This window comes from Pararge aegeria, chromosome 14, assembly GCF_905163445.1.
Source record: "Pararge aegeria chromosome 14, ilParAegt1.1, whole genome shotgun sequence".
NCBI lineage: Eukaryota > Metazoa > Arthropoda > Insecta > Lepidoptera > Nymphalidae > Pararge > Pararge aegeria.
The window spans coordinates 9,981,003-10,000,000 of record NC_053193.1 but is presented as its reverse complement, the minus strand read 5'-3'; the positions used below and the strand labels follow the sequence as shown (position 1 = coordinate 10,000,000).

The 18,998-nt window shown below is 33.7% G+C and overlaps 1 protein-coding gene across 3 annotated transcripts in view; it reads left to right on the top strand.

Annotated features, from left to right (window-relative positions):
• Nucleotides 1–29: 29 nt before the first annotated feature.
• The window catches only part of LOC120629204 (ATP-binding cassette sub-family A member 3-like), a 34,910-nt gene continuing 15,941 nt past the window's right edge, over nucleotides 30–18,998 (top strand). Inside the window, exons 1-12 of one of the 3 annotated variants that reach the window (XM_039898061.1) lie at nucleotides 30–186; nucleotides 704–927; nucleotides 1,342–1,604; nucleotides 1,725–1,898; nucleotides 2,777–3,021; nucleotides 4,897–5,007; nucleotides 6,349–6,490; nucleotides 7,188–7,367; nucleotides 11,287–11,499; nucleotides 13,393–13,496; nucleotides 14,330–14,462; nucleotides 17,792–18,021. In XM_039898061.1, coding sequence (XP_039753995.1) covers nucleotides 716–927; nucleotides 1,342–1,604; nucleotides 1,725–1,898; nucleotides 2,777–3,021; nucleotides 4,897–5,007; nucleotides 6,349–6,490; nucleotides 7,188–7,367; nucleotides 11,287–11,499; nucleotides 13,393–13,496; nucleotides 14,330–14,462; nucleotides 17,792–18,021 — 2,007 coding nt within the window. In that variant the 5' untranslated portion in view covers nucleotides 30–186; nucleotides 704–715. Of the gene's footprint in view, nucleotides 193–703; nucleotides 928–1,341; nucleotides 1,605–1,724; nucleotides 1,899–2,776; nucleotides 3,022–4,896; nucleotides 5,008–6,348; nucleotides 6,491–7,187; nucleotides 7,368–11,286; nucleotides 11,500–13,392; nucleotides 13,497–14,329; nucleotides 14,463–17,791; nucleotides 18,022–18,998 lie in introns of all 3 variants that reach the window. The other 2 variants (XM_039898060.1, XM_039898059.1) reach the window with 2 other exon arrangements.

The window sequence follows — 18,998 nt, the reverse complement described above, 5'->3', positions numbered from 1 at the left end:
CCTGATTCATTCCGATTCAGTAGTGTTTGTATTAGCTTTCATGGATGAGTGTAACTTGATAAAATTTAGATCTATTGACTTTTGACTCGCTAATAAAATTAATAAATGTTAATTTGTGATCAGTGATATAATATTTGAATGGTGTATGTGTTTCTGCAGCTGAAGGATTTTGTACAGGGATGAAATGTATGGGTAAGCTATTTTTATGGATTTCAGAGCTTTCCTATTTTTATAAATCGCAGTTGCGTATAATTGATATTTTCAGTACCTATTCTAATTTCTGTTTAGTACGTTCAATTTTTACTCTAAAAATTATATTTACCGCAGATAAATAAAAGAAAAAGAATTGATTGCATTTTATTAAACTAAAGTAGGTAGGTTTCATTAGTATACGATATAAAGTTTTATTTTATTCGGACACACGAAATCCATTTAGAGTAAGTAGTACCTAGTACTTTTAGGTATAAAACTGAGGAACTGTTATTTTATCAGGCTTAAAACAGTATCAGCCCAGTGTCCTATGTATCTCTTCCAAATTATATCAACTTCTGTTCACTAGTTTAGGTTGGAAGAGGTAATTGACAAACAAAGATTCCTAATTATAAGTTTTATTATAATACTATTATAGGGATAATATGTATTAAGTATGTACCTACGCTAGCAAACTATGAGTAATTAATATACTAAGAACCTTTTATTTCAGCAGCAACATAAAATGTCTTGTTACGAAAAATTAAAGCTTCTTGTATGGAAGAATTTTCTATTGCAGAGAAGACATAAATGGCAAACTATATTTGAAATAGCATCTCCTGTTATATTTTCTTTATTCTTAATATTAATACGATGTCTTGTCGATCCGGAATCAAAACCACAAGTTTCCTATCCACCTTTTCGCCCAACATTATTCAACATGTCTGGGAGACAATTGTAAGTATAATTTTTGGTTTGTCTTAAACTTAGATTGTAAATTCTGAGCACACTCATTTGAAGAGTAAACTTACTTATTTCATATTTCTATTTGAGAATAAATGAATATCAGGATTTGGTGTTTAACAACACAATATTATACAGAACAATAGATTTTCAGATAAAGCCTGAGAATTTTTTTTTTATCAATCAGTTTCTTTAATATTGCTCCAAGGCATCATTTAATGAATCAGAAAGAATAAAAGTTTAAGTGAGTTTGTAAAAGAGCATCCCATTACTTTTTTTAAATTAATGAATAACTTATGATAGGGATAATAATTATTAACTAAGGAACATCTAGTTTACATATCTAATTATATCTTAACTTAGATAAATAATATTTGTTGCCAATATTATTTTTATATATTTTGTTAGGGGGAATCTCACATCAGCAAAGAGAGAAGGTACTTTGGCTTTTTCTCCAGAAAACCCACTTACAAGAAAAGTGACACAGGATGCTATGGCAATGGTGGCGATGGATAATTTTGACGCATTTTTACTAGCCTTCTTGTTTGATGCTAAAATGCTCCCAAATCCTAAAGGATTCAATGATTCTGTAGCACTTGAGGCAGCCCTGACTCAACCAAATGCTATGAATCACATACTTGTTGGTATTCAATTTGATGATAATATGGCAAGTGAGTACACAATATATTACATAAGCAGCAAAACAACATTTTAGCTTCACAGTTTATTACTGCATTATAATTAATATTGAATACCTGCAGGTGAACTTATCAATGTTCTCCAATTTTTAGATGCTACCAAATGGCCTGATAATATAGAAGTGGCCTTAAGGTTCCCAGCTGTTATGAGGATTCCTATGGTAGAACATCCATTGAGAATAAGCTGGAGGACAAACTTGTTATTTCCATTATTTCCGCAACCAGGCCCAAGAGATCCTAATGACATGTATGGTGGAAAAACTCCAGGTTATACGCATTTTATTACTATGATTTTAACTAACGATGTTGGATAGTAGAAGGTGTTACTTCGTGGAATTCCATGATATAATATGAAAATACTGCGCGATAAACAGAAGAATCTGTTTGGTGTAATTTATAATTTCTTCAATCCTTATACTCCACACAAACAGATATTCGGCAATGTACGCTCTACGCACGTTTCGATCCGAAACCGGAGCATTCCCAGGAGATATTGTTAATTAGGTTAACTAAGAATATTGAAATAATGTTATTTGAATAAGAATTTTATAAATAGTATTTAGGTGCCTTGTGAATCCTTACCAAATCCTTTTGAATAATTGAATTGCAGTTGTACAACTGGCGGCCTTATCGCTAAACAGGCATCCCCGAAACCACTAAACAAGGTATATGATGAGTGGCAAACCAGTTATGGGTGTAAAAACACAATAACATGCAAATGGCTGCAATACAATCAAACTATATACTAGCCGTGTGGTGACGGCATAACAGAATACATTTCTCACCACCCCTTGTCTCCCGTACTAGTTCCCGTTACCAAAATTTCCTTAGTCATAAGGGAATATAACTAACGGAGAGTCAGTAGTAGCGTTCTCTGGGCTACCTATTATCTACTGCGATCACCAATGCCCAGCGTGGCGATAATGAATGAACCCTCCCTTTCGGAGAGCCCTTCAGTCCGTGCAGGCGACTGGTTAGGCTATTGATGATACTTACGTATGTACATATAATCTGTATATAGAAGCGTATACGTAAACAAAAAAAAATGAAGCAATACTACTAGTATGCACATACCATTATATCAATAAATATTAAATACATCTACCTTGATCAAGTCACCACTCTTACAAATGACTTGCTTTCAGGCTATTCTCCGGAAATGTTCCTAGCAGTACAACATGCTCTTTCCCAAACAATAATAAAACAGAAGACTGGGAAGTCGATTAACACTAAAGTGTACCTCCAACGTCTGCCTCAACTGCCATATAGGAAGGATGACTTGTTAGTTGCAATGGAGAGATTTATATCTATGATCATAATGATGTGTTTCGCATATACTTTCGTGAATACTGTAAGAGTAGTCACAGCGGAGAAGGAAATGCAACTGAAGGTAAGCAATCGAACAAAACATAGGCGTTAGTAAAGTGAGAACTTCCTGGTTTCTTAATATGAAATCCTATAAAATGTTGATTTCCTTTTTAATTCGAGCAGTCGAACATTTTATATTTTTTTTCCACGCAAGGTAAGTTATAATTCAGCCTAATTAACCTGTTAGAGGTGTGGCAGTTGTACTCTTATTAAACCAATAGCCCTAATCGCGGTAATGTTTCTATTCGGCATCGTACCGCTATATTATGAAAATTAAGCTTAATTTGCTATATCGTACCGCTACGCTAAATTGGTGGTGGTGAGTAATAACTAGCATCAGTCGAAGCCCACCAGACCAAATCAGAGCAAGTTTAGAAATTATAAATTCCGATAATGCCTATACCGGACATAGAACCCAGTACCAGCGTATAAGAAAGCAGCGCTCACCACTGCGCCAGGGATATCGTCAAAACCAACTAAACTAGTATCATATTTTATACTTTAGGTAATCTGTTTATCACTTAACCGACTAGAAAATAACACGAAAGTGAGGCTCGAGAGCACGCTCGCAAATGCAACTTTATGCGAAAGTCTTAACTTTCTTCCATAAAGGTTCCGTTGTGCCGCGGCCGGTGCGCTTTGTGTACGAGTATAACATAATTATAGATACCAACTGTAAACTTATAAAAACTTCTGCATATCGAATGATGAATATACTTTTATTGTACACATATTGTACACCACAAAAGTACATAAAAAAAAAGATTTAACCAGGTTGTCCAACTTTATCCTTGGCGTTATAAACAAAAGAAGTCGAAACATTTTTGCATACATTAACCCTCGAAGGTTAAGGTACATGACCTCGATGGTCATGCCAATTCGTAGGTCTTACGTATCGATAGCTTGTAACCTTGTAGGTATAAGTCGATGGCATTACGAAACATTTGTATGGAAAACATCGTTCACTTATTGACGCGTGAACGATGTTTTCCAAACAAATATTCTAGGTGATACCTAAAGGTTCATATCTGCACTGGACCAAATTTTACAGGAGCAGGAGAAAACCGTTTATATTTATTAATAATTGTGTAGCTATACATTTTTATCTACGCATGAGATAAATGTACCTAAGTAGAAAAATAAGAAAAATCCCCGCCGCTAGGCAGGCACTTTTTTTTCATATCCTATGACTACTTACATATCACTTGATGTATCTATCTATCGATGGCCTAATTCCTTGCACAGTTGCTTTTCGGTGGCCAGTATGCACTATATTGTTGCTTATTTTTGTGACGGCGCATCGTCAATCCACTTTCATTCCTCCAACTAAGACGAATCACGTGACCTCATATTTTATTGAAATATATTCACCCTTAAAAGCTGTAGCCCATAAAATAGATATACATACATTCCTTCCTTCTGGGGCAGCAGGAAAAAAATTGACAGTACTTGTATGTTGTATTGTATATATAGACAATCAGGGCCCCGGATAATGGTCTTTATTATTGCTTCCAGGTAGTTCTTAATTATTTTACAGGGACACTGAGATGTTAATAACCAAAATTAAATTAAATAAGCCAAAAATACGGCCACAATAAAGTAAACCGTGTAGGCTCACTTCATTGTGGGCGTATTTTTGACTATTACATATTTCATATTTCTGACTCAATTTTGCTACGCTTTAGACGATTCAGTAATTTGTTCTCGATCCTTGGAAGAAAATGTCAAAGTTATCTATAACAAAATTTAAGGTAGTTACGGTACGACTTTCTGCGGGATCCAATAAAATTTTGAGATAAATTAGTTTTAAGTGGAATTAGTTGGGTTTATTATTATAAGTAACCTAAGACCATAATTTTATTAATAGCATGTAAATAATTGTTAATCTTTGTTTTAGGAAACTATGACAATAATGGGTCTACCTTCGTGGCTTCACTGGCTGGCTTGGTTTATTAAGCAGTTCTCGTTTCTCTTGATTTCTGTTGTTCTTATGGGCATATTGTTTAAGGTAACATTTACTTATTTACGTCACTTAAGTTATGACTAGGTGTTCCGGTGTTTTTAGCGGAGGTAGTCTCAGGAAAATATTATTACCTAACTTTAAAATCTATTATTTCTTGATTCTTTTAGTAGGCTTACCTACTATCTTCGCTTGAACCAGTATTATTTTAAAATTGAATTTCATACAACTTACTTTAATGTCGTAAAAATAAGGATTGGTAGTAAGCCCCAGGCCTTTTATTCTTGGAGGCCTTGGCTTTTTTGTCGGCAAAACCATACCGCCAAGTGATTAAGCGTTCCAACACAATTCTGCTACGTTCATTGTTGTAATTTTTAAAAATCGAGAGGAATCATTCAAACTACAGACAGCTAATAAAAAATCGATTAAAGAATCATTAAATCATTCTTTATCGCTATTCGTCTTTTCTGTCTTTACAGTTACATATCCATAGCTGTTTAAAAGAATATTTTACAAATTCAACCCGTCCGGTCAGTCATTAGTATAACCGCTCTCTGTTTGTGATGATCTCAAGGTCAGATCTTGTGGATATGTGCCAAGGCTCTTGTGTCACGATACACAAGAAATTAAATTTCGGTTTGACCTACGTTAGACGCCTGTCTGAAAAAAATAATTAATCTTACATTAATGCATAAAAATACATCCATTGTGGCATTGCGGAGGCATGAGATGTAATGAAAGTAGCCCTGCTACATAACTAAACCGTAGTTGTGCTACACACTCGTAGTCCAGAAGTTCAGTTTATAACTCGATTATTTTCTAACTTCTCTTATAATGCAAACAATCTTTCAATAACTTTATAGTGTAAAGATCGTTTTGAAAACATAAAAAATAACAAAAGCATACTGTCACAAGAATAACTCTTTAAAACGCACATGTTTTTCTTCTATTTTTAAAATACACATTACACTAAAAGTAATGAAAAGATTGTGTACATAATGAGAAAAAAAATAAAGTTGTAGAGCACTATAGGGCTATTTTTGAGGAACCAAATATCGGCGTAGCACAAAGGTGTGGTCAAACGTATTGTGATATGTAAGATATGTGTCGTCAAGCCGAGTTCAACCCTTCACGCACCTACAACTTTTTGAAGCTACTGAAGGAATCATGAGAAAACATCATTAGCCAACCAGCATGCTCCATAAAGTTCTCAAGACATTCGAAGTGTCCCAATCCACACTTGGCCAGCTGTGGATTTAGGCATAAACCGAGTAATGAGTTGTTAATGATGTTGATGGTAAATAAATCATTACTTTTGTATCATTTTTATGCGGATTTCAATGGGCTCATAATACTAGTATTTATCTATCATAAGATATACTGTTTTAGATACCGTTCAACTCAACCGAAGATGGAAAAGGTTATGCAGTTTTGACTTTCACGCCTTGGACAGTTTTATTTTTCTTTTTGACTCTGTTCGTTGTAGCGTCACTGGCTTTCAGTTTCATGGTCAGCGTATTTTTTACCAAAGGTAAGATCATAGTTTTTCTTATCTCTAAGACTAAGTTTCTTTTTAGAGAAAAGAAGACTACAATACTTTTTCTATTTTCTATTGCTGAACATGTGCTTATTTAGAATATTTTAGACGTACGAGAATCGACCCTTTGGTACTATAGCTAATTTTAAAAACTTTATTCTACTCCTATTTTTACCGATAATTTTTTAAATTTAATATAGGCTTGCTATTGGCCGAATTGAAAGTTTAGATGTGGAAAAAGATAGATAAGTTATCTAGGTTATAAGAAACGTAAAACACAGATTTTCGTAGCGAGGCGTTCCCAACCCATGAGAGAAAAGATGACCCAAATAGCTTCATTCGAGTTGTTGGTTGACAACGTATTGCTGAAAACCAACAAAATTGCAATGGTCACAATGTTAAGGAGAGCAACATGAAATCATTTCTGAGTATACTCCGAAGTATATCCTGTTAGATATCTTCAACTTACAAATGGAACTAAAACGTTTAGAATAACTTCAACGAAGAATCCGTTCGACGTAATGCTTAAGTAATTACATGGCTCAATGAAATGAAATGTACTTTATTATACGAAATTGCTACTATAATTTTATATCTTGGAATATCTGTAACCTATTATTATTACTCTGATTGCAACCTTGAGGATATATACACGGGTAAAAAACGTGAATGACTTGTTGATATTTTACAGCGAATACCGCCGCATCGTTCATGGGCCTTATGTGGTTTTCTACTTATGCGGCGTATATGCTTACCCAGATGCTATATGAGGATATAAGCCTGACGACTAAGTTATTACTTAGTTTGATATCTAATGCAGCTGTGGGATATGCACTTCAAATGCTCATCATCTGTGAAGGCACCTCGAGAGGTAAGTATCCGGTTTTCTTAGTGAAATAATCAGGGCATTATTTTTTATAATTGAGAATGAATAGAATAGTAAAAAAATACTTATTAGTCATCTAATTCCTTTAAATAGTGGCGCAAAATACAGCACGTGCCGAGCTTTTGTAGTGGCCGACGTGCTAATTACTATTTGAGGGTACAAACTTTAGTTGTGTGAACTTTAAAAGATATAATGAGGTCTCAGATGTGCTAACTTGTCGTTAACTTACCACATAAAACTAACTTTAAAGTGTTCCAATATAAAAACTTTCTCAGTTCATTATTTCGTGTCATCAGTCATCACACCCGTGTTTGAGTTGGTACAAGGTTCAATAACCCAATTAATTGATAGACTAACCGCAAGCGTAGGTAGGTAGTAATTCGATATTGCTAACATTTTGCTTTAAGATTATGCAATGACACTTGCTTTCCCATAATATCTTTATTTGAAACCTTAAGTTTCGGTAATTGTGAATACTACAATTTTTTTCTATTGGAGTTGCTTGTTTTGTGCTACTTTGCTTATATTATTATGACATTCAAATTAGAACACTGCGCGTCTTATGATTTCAGTCTTGGTGAGTTATTGTATTAAGAAGCTTGAGATTTCAACGTGACAGAGAATCAATGACAAATTATTTTGAGACTGATCGTGTTATACAGTTCACAAATGAACTTTAAATGTTGAAAATGAAACTTAATTTTGAAATTTATTATTTACGGTCTTTTACTATCCGCTGTTTAGACTTTGGATTATTCTATATTATTCTGCTTTACCTACCTACCTACAGGATTAAATAAAAAATACCAAAAAGCTTTCGGCCTGTTACATTAAAGTTGTTTACGTTACAAGTTGTTTTCATTAAAGCTAACAACTTTTGTTTTATGGCTTTTTTTAACTCTATTTTTTGTGAACACAACACAGACTTGGGTCTATAGCTTCGCTCGTTAACGATTTTTAATCTTACCACGGGAACTATTTAAGAGATCGGAAAAGAATGTACATGTCCTTTTCCATAGCATAGGTGACATGCATATCAAATTTCAAAGCTGTCTGCCCGCGGCTTAGCTCGTAATGAATTTTCAATTTTCCCTCGGGAGCCTATGGTCTTTTCCATGTCAATGGCTACATGTATGCCAAAATTCATCCATATCCGTTCTGTCGTTATTCCGTGATTGCGTAACAAACATCCGCACTTTCGCACAATATTAGAAGCATTTAACATTTTACATGGGTACTTTACTTGTTATTATTCTGTAATGTTACATCGGAAACAACGCGGTGCAAACCACTCTAACGTGTGGTTTGTTAACAGGGAAATGTATTTGGTTGCACAGTGTAATGCCACTTTGCAGGAATATCATGAGTTATTTTTATATTTCCTATGAAATAAATAAATACTGAATATTAAAAAATCTTAGAACAGAAGTTGTTAGTTTTAATGATAGAAACAACAAGGCCGAAAGCTTTCTGGTATTTTTATTGAACCCTGTATATGAGTGGAACTAAGCTTTAAGCTTCTACCCAAAACTAGAATTTGAATTAGGGTAATGAGGATAACAAGTCTTAAGGTAGTCTTAATAATGAAAAAAACTAAAGGTTAATATATGGATATGAATTATGACCACAAAACCGGCTAGGTGCGAGTTGAACTCGTGCACGGTCCTCCGTGCACGAGTTTATACCACTGCACCGTTCAATGAGAAACACTAAAAAATATTGACATTATTATAAATGAATAAATATAAATTAATATACTAAGATAATACACACATCGCCATCTATCCCCAAAGTAAGCGTAGCTTTTGTTATGGGTACTAAGATGACTGATGAATAATTTTATGAATAATATACATAATTACTTATAAAATACAGATAAACACCCAGACATCATCATGTTCATCACAGAAGCAATTTCCAGTTGTGGGAATCTATTAAGATCGAGAAAAAACTAAATAATACCTTTCTATAAAGGGACCCCCTTTAAACACACGTTTAATATACTCATTAAGTTACTACTTGATTTTATTTGTATTATTATTATTTGTTTTGATTACGGAAATAAAAGTACATATATACTAAATTATCCAACTCTGTATTTATTAAGTTTGAAAAGATACTCGTACAGCCCGCATCACTCAAACCCTTTCCAGCTGTGGGATCAAACCCCACGGCGTTGGACTCAGGAAGCAGGGTCGCTGCCCACTGCGTCAACCGGCTGTCCGAATGGATTGATAAATTAACATCCATCCAAAATCTCGCATTAAACATATTAGTATACATAGATTGTAGGCTGTGCTTTTGAGCATGTATGAAGTGCGGTGGCTTAGTAATAAATTAATTGCTAAACGATTTTAACTACTCGTATATGGTTATTATATAAAGTTAGTCTGAACTACGCTATGAAAATGTACAAGCATTTAATGATCGAGCAATCGATGTTCATTATGCTTATGAAATAAATTGATGCTACTAGCAGTCGTTAAAGCCCCAAATGGCATTGCTTAAATAATAAATTTATTACAGTCAATTGAACTACGCATTCCAACTAAACTGTGACCATGTAATAAAACGATGACACTGTACATTCAGTTAGGGCTGCCAACTGTTCTGTTTACAATAATTGTTTCATTTATTAAAGTAATCTTATAAAGAGGATAAAATTGTTTGTTTCTTTATTGATTATTTTATATAAGAAAGATATTGATATGAGAAAGCCATTTTAATTTCAATAATAGAAATATTTCAACCTGAAATAAGGTAACATGTAGGTACCACCTACATGTTAACCATCCATAAGAAAAATGTTTGCGATATGTTTTATCCACGTGCGCTGTCTAAATGACGAATCATACTGGAAACAATATGCAGAACAAATCGCTTTCTTTAAAAAAAGTTTATGAAACTATACACCCATCACATGTTATTAGGCAATAACGCATTTTATGTCGAAAAAAAATTAAATTTATAATGTGATTTACAATAGTAATTTTTAGTCATAAAACATTTATCCATACAAAAAAGAGTCAGTTAGTTATCAAGACAATCTTATGTAGATAAACATTGCCCTTAAACCGCGTCACATAGTTTAGGAGGTAATGAAAAATACTAGGGGCTCCAATAGTAAGGTATGCATGCGTGTGGTGTTACATTATGGAACAAATAAGGTCGAGCGCGTTCAAACATAAGAACAAACTCTTCAATTTGTTATTAATAATAATTATAACTGATATGCAAGTGTCATATTATGCAGTATTTTTAATAACCTTAGTGTTACATGAGAAGTCTTTAATGTTATAAGTAAATTAAAAACAAAATCTTTAATTAGAACCTAGCACCCAGCGATACAGCACACAAAATATTATCTGGACCAAACTCTACATAGGTATTAAGTACGTACGTAGATCTATGTTACTAAGATATTATGTAATCTCCCAATTTGTCCCGGGGGATTTAAAGACGATTTTATCTAATAAGCTGTACCTTTTATGTGTTTTCGATCACTATATCACGTCAAATAGAAACAAAATTTGTTCCTAATGTATTTTTTCCCATCTGAAATACAAACAATTTCATTAGAAAAGTTATCCTAAATTGAATCGTGACGATCGTTACGATTATTTTAGGATCTTGCTTTTGAATCCTTTACTTTGTCAACTTCTCAGCTTTGCATAGCAAATAACAATTTTATACTATGCGCAGTGTTCCTTCGTGGTGAACCACTGCGTAGAAAAAATAAACTTTATTTTCGAAAAGATTACAACAATCAAGTGTTATTGTCTCCACATTAGCTAGCCTGTAAGGCTGTATCGTGGAGTGATTTCTTATTTTGTTTATCAAAGAGACTTTTTATAACCTACCGAATAAAACTTTACACATATGTTTAACTTTTATATGTTTTCAGGTTTACAATGGGAGGACTTCTTCACGCCCGTCTCCTATCACGACCAGTTCCAACCTGGGCATGTAGTATTAATGTTAATTTTAGATACCATATTATACATGTTAGTGGCTATGTATGTGGAGAAAATTCGTCCGGGGATGTACGGAGTCCCATTGCCATGGTATTTTCTTTTCACAAAAAGTTTCTGGTTTCCTAATAAAAAGAGAGTGGCGGGTAAGTTTTAAAATTTTTTAATTTTGTTATAATTTGTTTAAGAAGAACATTTTAAAGCTTGGATATACATTTGCTTAGCACCTTTTCAATGTAGTACAATTAATGGCGATTTATTACAACTTGGCATATTCTCTACTAATTAAAATTGCCTTTGTGACTGCCAAATAGATATTAAGACTAACAAAAGAGACAAAAAAACTACAGTAAAAACTAGTGCATGAGCAAAATTATGACGATTAAAGTAGCATTTTCGAGACAGATTCCTAATAAGTCGGCATAGCGCATAGTAACTAACTGTTATACAATATGTAGTACATCAAAAGACCTTTCTAATAACATTGACATTGGTCTAGCGGTCTGCTTTGTGGCCTTGTATTTAAGACTCTGAATAGGTATTCTAAAATTAGGATCAAATAAAATATAGGTATTATTAATAAATCTATGAAGTTATTTTTGACAGTATTTCTCATTAAATGGTTATCCGCTGTACACGATTGAGTAAAATATTCTATACAGAAAAAAATGTCTAAGTTACGTCTACCTCTTTGCAGTACGGTTTAGCTACGGTCGTAGCTATTTATTATAAATTTTTGGATACAATTAATCACTGATTATTTTGTTTATGTTTTATTTTATTTAAAAATCTGAATTTAATATTAAAAATAATATTTTGCACTCAAATAGCTTGCACCGCAAGCAAGACAGAAATGATACGTTTTAGCCCGGGAAAATAAACAGCTCCTAAAATATGACTGTTTTTTGTTTGTTATGTATCTCCAGCTCAACTACTACACCAATCTTCATAAAGCTTGCTTCCTGGAAATAAACATAATATTTTGCACTCAAATAGCTTGCACAAGCAAGCAAGACAGAAATGATACGTTTTAGCCCGGGAAAATAAACAGCTCCTAAAATATGACTGTTTTTTGTTTGTTATGTATCTCCATCTCAACTACTACACCAATCTTCATAAAGCTTGTTTCCTGGAAACAAACACACGTGTTTTTATCCCGGAAAAACGTCTGGGTCCGCCGTCTAAAGTGCAATCAATCTTAAGTGCCAAATTTTGAATCGATTGGTTTAACGAACGAACATTTTTGCAGTTACAATATTATTTTTGACACCTATACAAAAGGACCATTCAATATAAACATGAAATATTATTAATTCTCTTTCTCAAATATAATGTTAAAGTTTACGAAATATTACTGTAAAGTAATGTACACGTATGAAGGTTTTCGTTATTCATTCATAGTTTATCGATTCGTTTTAATATTATCAACGCGTATAGGTACTTCTGTTTGAAGGTTCAAGGTCGTGCGTCATTTTAAGTAGTTGCCTTTCCTAGTCCGCAATACTATAATAGGCATCATAACGTAAGCCAACGTTATCATTACCTTCAACGAATTAAATTTTATATCTGATAAGTTCTAAATGGGTCAATATTTTTTACATAAGCAGCCATATACCTTACGTATCTATCTCCGTTATAAAATTCAGCTTTCTATGTTACTTCTATCAAAAATTGGTCGATGGATTTACTTGATATTGTATCGAACGTTACGTTTTTCAAGCCTATGTAGAAAGGGGTACAAGACAATGGTGGGCAAAGGGTTTTAGCAGGGTAGGCATCAAGCTGGAAACTGGCATAAAATGGAAAAATCCTACTCCTATACGAGTTATATACAAATGTTAGGTAGGCGGTATGTTAATTGTTTTCAAACTAACTAATTCATAAAACTACCTATTTGTTTAGTTTATTAAAAATAGACCTATTTTTCAAGCTCTTTAGCAACGTCATGTCTGTCAGTTTGTAAAGTCTATGTTACGGCTTCTAGCAATTTTAGGTATACCTATAACTAACCAGATATTATAAAAAACAATTTGTTTCAGCCGTGACAAATAAAGAAGGTATAGACCAGGAATATAAAAACGCCTTGTTAAAAGTTGTGCACGATGAAGAACCAAAAGGTGTACCTATGGGCATTAATATCGAAGTAAGTATAATATATAAACTACCTTGTAAATGTAAAATTTTACCAATAAGTCACAATGGAGGTCACCTTTTGAACCTAAGAGACGTAAGATCCTAAGAGAAGTAGGATGTAAAACACAAACATTCCAAATATCAATATCATAAAAAAACGTAAACTCACTTGTAAAATCTTTTTTCATAATTGATTTATCTCTGTTACGTATTTTTTTTTGAATTAACGCATTATTTTTGGAGAGTATAAAATGGGTGTTCTAGAAACTGCCTTAGTATTATTAAAACACCGTGAACTGAACGTGACTGTTTCAGGTTAAAAATAGATGTGTTTACTGAATAATAAACCTTCAGATAAACGATTAAAGAACATACTTTTATATTTCGTATAACGCTTCGTACCTACAAGTACTTATCGGTTTGCATAATTCAATATGTTTGGACAAACATAATATTACTTACAGCCTTAAAATTGTCCAAGGCTGCGAACGATTGTGATTTATTCATTTATCGTTTCCTGACATTAATGTATCGTAATCATTACTTAATCAGTGGTAATATTAAGGGGTAGTTTGGCTGTAAAATCAGTTCAATTCACAGCGGCCGTGGGGCAAAAGGAGTGATCCGATCGACAAAAATAAACCTAGTCTATATAGTGATTAATCCCCTTAAAATAAACGTGGCACAACATCGGCATGTGTTTTCTTACACTTCAAAAGACGTCAATTTTCTAACGATCAACTAACAATCAAGATAATTTATATATAATGTAAAGATAATAATAAGTAATTTCTCAAAAATATAAAGTTCAAAAATAAGTAATATTTTTAATTTTTTTTTTAGAATCTCACGAAGGTATATAAAGGACGGAAAAAAGCGGTAGATCACTTAAACCTTAGGATGTATGAAAACGAAATAACAGTATTATTAGGTCATAATGGCGCCGGAAAAACCACAACCATATCGATGCTAACCGGTAAATATTATTTATTGCGTGTGATTTATTCTTTCATAATGACGGCCGATTGGCGTACTGGGCAGCTTTCTGAGTCCAAGGCCGTGGGTTCGATTCCCACAACTGGAAAATGTTTGTCTGATGAACATAAAAGTTTTCAGCGTCTGGGTATACATATGTATATTACATATTCATAAAAATATTCATCAGTCATCTTAGTACCCATAACACAAGCTACGCTTACTTTGGGGCTAGATGGTGATGTGTGTATTGTCGTAGTATATTTATAGTTATATATTTACTCTTTGCAAAGTTGAAATGATAAAGGCAGACTTAGTTCGATGGACGTTGGAGTCGCAAGGTGCTGAAATTGGCAAGCTCGCACCCATAAAAAGGCGAAAAAGCAGCGTTAGTAGACCCCTGACGAGAAGGACAGATAATTTTTAAACCTGTCGCAGGGTACCTGTAACCTGTACTACAGAAGACCTTAGGGTCCAGCAGAGGGTGTCCTTCAGTTGAGATGGAACGAAACATAAATTTTTATACGCTTTTTTTTTCGAAAAAATTCAAGCACACATTTTGTATTGGCTGAATTTATTTGTGTGTGAAGAAAAGAACTAGTTTTAGTCCTGCCAATTTAGGTTTTTTTTTCTAAATGCATGTATTGACCAAACTAGCACCAGTATGGCATTGAAATCGGTTTTGTTTTATTTTTTATCAGGTTATACCACTTGTAACACCTAAAATATTTTTAATTGTAACATTTTAGACGTCACAAGTGTTAGCAACTTATCTAGGATTAACAATTGTAGTTGTTAAAGAATAGTATGTTTTAAAACCATGATAATTTATAGAAGTTATATAGCTGATCAAAGTTATGTAACCGGAACTTCAGGGAAATAGATAATCTGTCTATAATTTACTATTTAATGAAAGTCCTTTAGTCAGTAGCCGTAGGTACCGAGTTGTTTTCAATATTGAATACCTATTTAGTCGTTTAATAAAACTTAAGATAATATCCGTCATGCATTAATTTGCAAAGGTTATACTTTGACAATATAATAATTATTAAGAATTTAAAATGTCACGTTGAATGTTTCCTATTAGGGCTTTATTAATAAAAGCAGCATGACAACGGAATAATAAGGCAGTGTTTTGTAACACTGTTCTAGCAGCACTTAAAATGTCAGATAATACAAAAGGCTGCATAACTATTCGCACGTTATGGCCAGTGGCGTGCATTGCATATATGCAAATAAGCAGTGCATACCCTACCCTCAGGGTCTTAAAGAACCTTCAGATAGGACCATTAAAGTTTTGTAATTAAAAAAACACTAAGTAAAAAATATATGAAAGCGCCATCTAGTAATGAGCGGCCAAACTTCTAGGTCAATTGTCGCTAGACAGGCGACAGCGCAACCAGCGCGCGCGATGCGTAGGTATAGCTTATAAAATAAATTTTTCTACTTCGTATTTTAATTTTTAACCGTAAATTCTAAACATTTACCTTTTAAAACACGTAAAAATACCTATAATATTATCATTTAAATCTCATGTTATCGATTGCAGGGTAAATCAATTATTATGAATCACTCGACATATGACGCCATCTACTGTTGCATAGAAATATCAAATAAAATAAGCACGCCCAAAGAAAGAATCGTTCTGCTAGATGTGTGCGTGCAAGTTAGTAGTGTGTGTCGTGTAATGTTATAATCGTGCGCTTGTACTTACAAGATTAGCATCGGTCTTGTGTGAACAGTTTCATTCATAAATTCTCTATGTATGGGTGTCTATAAGCACTGCTTACGGAAGTGGATAATCAATTACGTGTTTGATTTTTTTATGAAAAGTATTCCAGGAATTATTGGAAAGTGAGAAAGTTAACAATAAATATTGTTTCTATTTATTGTTGACATATCAAAATAAAATAGCGTTCGTACCCATACTGACAAAAAAATTAAAGACATATTTTGACTAATTTCGATTGCAATATTATCATTAGCATATTCAATCGCCATTATTGTTTACCTTCGAACAATGCTCTATGGCGTTGGTGATAAATAAACGGTTAAAGTGCATAAATTCAGCTACTTATAAAAGTTTGAGTAGTGATAGTTTAATGTGTTAACGTTATTTTATAGTTTATTCATTCATTTTTATTCGTGCGGTATTTGTTTGGGTTCAGTGTGCCTGGAAAAAGTACTTAGAGACAACTTTAATTTCTATCCCTTTATCGTAAAATTAGAAATCATGCGCAAAGGAAGGTGTGTACCAATGTTACAAATATCCACAAAAAAAGGTGATAAAGTAAAACGTACCTATGTGTAATAATAAATATTACGAAAACTATTCTTGACTAAGCGGCTTTGTACACACCAATCGATTATTTTGCTTTCCTTTTGTTTTATTGTCCAATATACGTAAAGTTTGAAGTGATAAAGGATATTGTGATATTAATAATTTTCATCAAGACGCTAAAAATATGTTGGAAAAAAATATTTCATCTTCAGTGTGCTTAGAAAATGCTGCCGAATGGTGTGTCATAATTTTGTGACGTAAATCAGGGTATGTACTTTTATTCAATTAGCAGTAGATAGACGATAGTAATAAATCAATCAAAAATATAACTTTCGTAAAGTAATTTGATTATAAACCGACATATCTAAAATATAAATTTTACTTTATGTTTGTGCTGAACACCTTGTGCATACCCTGGGTCAAAGGGCTATGCACGCCACTGGTTATGGCACGTTTATTGGCAATGATCTAGGGTATAACAACAAAACAAGGTGCAAGGGTATGAGGATAAGCTTATACCTGCTATTGTTGAGTTTTGTTTAGAATGTTGTCTAAATGCGAATGCAAATATTCACTTTTGACTTTTAACCGACTTCCGAGAAGGGATTTCTTTCTATCACATTTCTATATCTATGCCATTTCTTGGGCTTGGCTTTTATTCGGTAGGGAATCTTCTTGAATATTGTTAATCCCTTATAATTTGGTCGGTTTTTACATACCTACCTACTAATAGTCAGTAGCGTGCACAGGGTTTTTGACCAGGGTATGCATAAAGAAGGAAGATGCCATAAAACGGTAAAATTCGTCGCATTTATGAGTTAAACAAATATTTTAGGGTAGGCAGAGCTTTTGTGCATATATAAAGTGCACTCCGCTGCTAATAGTAATGTGAATAACTTTAAGCCTTAATTTTTATACGCAACACAACACCGCTCCTCTAAAACTTACACACTATTGCGACTAAGTGAAAACCGGCCTGCATCCAAATAATCTTGTCTCTCAACTCTAATTTTCTCTCACACGGTAAATTGTTCTATTTTTTATGTCAGGTATGGTCCCACCGACATCCGGCTCGGCGACTATCAACGGGTACGACATAGTGACTGAGACTGAACAGGCGCGGAAGTCTATCGGCATCTGTCCGCAACACAACGTCTTATTCCCTGATCTCACTGTCGCCGAACACATCATATTTTACTCGCGCTTAAAAGGCGTGCCAATGTCGAAGATAAACGATGAGGTCGATCATTTCGTTAAAGTTCTTGAACTGGAGAAAAAGGTACAGTTTAATTATCACTATATATCACAACTGGATTTTTTTTTGTGTAATTTACATTAAATGTTTTCAGTGTTTGAGTGTTTATCTGTATATTATAAGTATTTACGTATATTATCCATAAAAATATTCATCAGTCATATAAGTACCCATAACACAAGCTAGACTTATGTGTGTATTGTCGTAATATATTTACTTATTTATCTATTCACTTATTATAATTTACCTTATAACCATTCTACCACATAGCAGCGAGACGCCGTGAGCGTTGAAATAGTTATATTTATTTGTTATTAAATCAACTCGCAAGAATCGTTTCTGATACGAACAGCTAAGGTGTGATGTGTGTAACTAAGGTGTACTCCCGGAAGCAGCGTTTCCTGCCACTTTGAACTTGAAGACAACAGTGACCCAGCATTTCATAGGCAAGCGTGCTCCGACCGAGTTGCCATTATAGCTTTTAATCGGGAAATATTGCTATTAGGAGATAAAAAACACTAATCACCTTAATCAGCCAAATAAACTAGATCGGTCTCATCTATCATAGTTTTAAGTTTACGAATATTTTTGTCGCCATCATCTCACTACCGTGTACTTCTCATGTAATGTACGCATCAAACTTTGCCACTAATGCGCCCACTTGAATAAAGATATTTTGGACTTTGACTTTGACTTTGAGAGTAAATTGGTGGTACTGGAACACGTGTTAGGTACAACACTTTGGGAACGATTAACAGCAGAGCTAGCATACGCGGAACAAAACAATACATAATGTCTCCTCAATATCGCGTCAAACTTTCGGAACCATATGCGTTATAAGAAATTAAATATCACTTGCTTTAACGAGGAAGAAAAAATCGTGAGAAAAAATTTATTCCTAAGATTTATCTATAATGTCCTCAAAGTTGGCCGTGACCGCCTAAACCTCATTCTGAGAGTTGACCTGTGACAAAGGAAGTGGCTACCCGCTGTTCGTTATA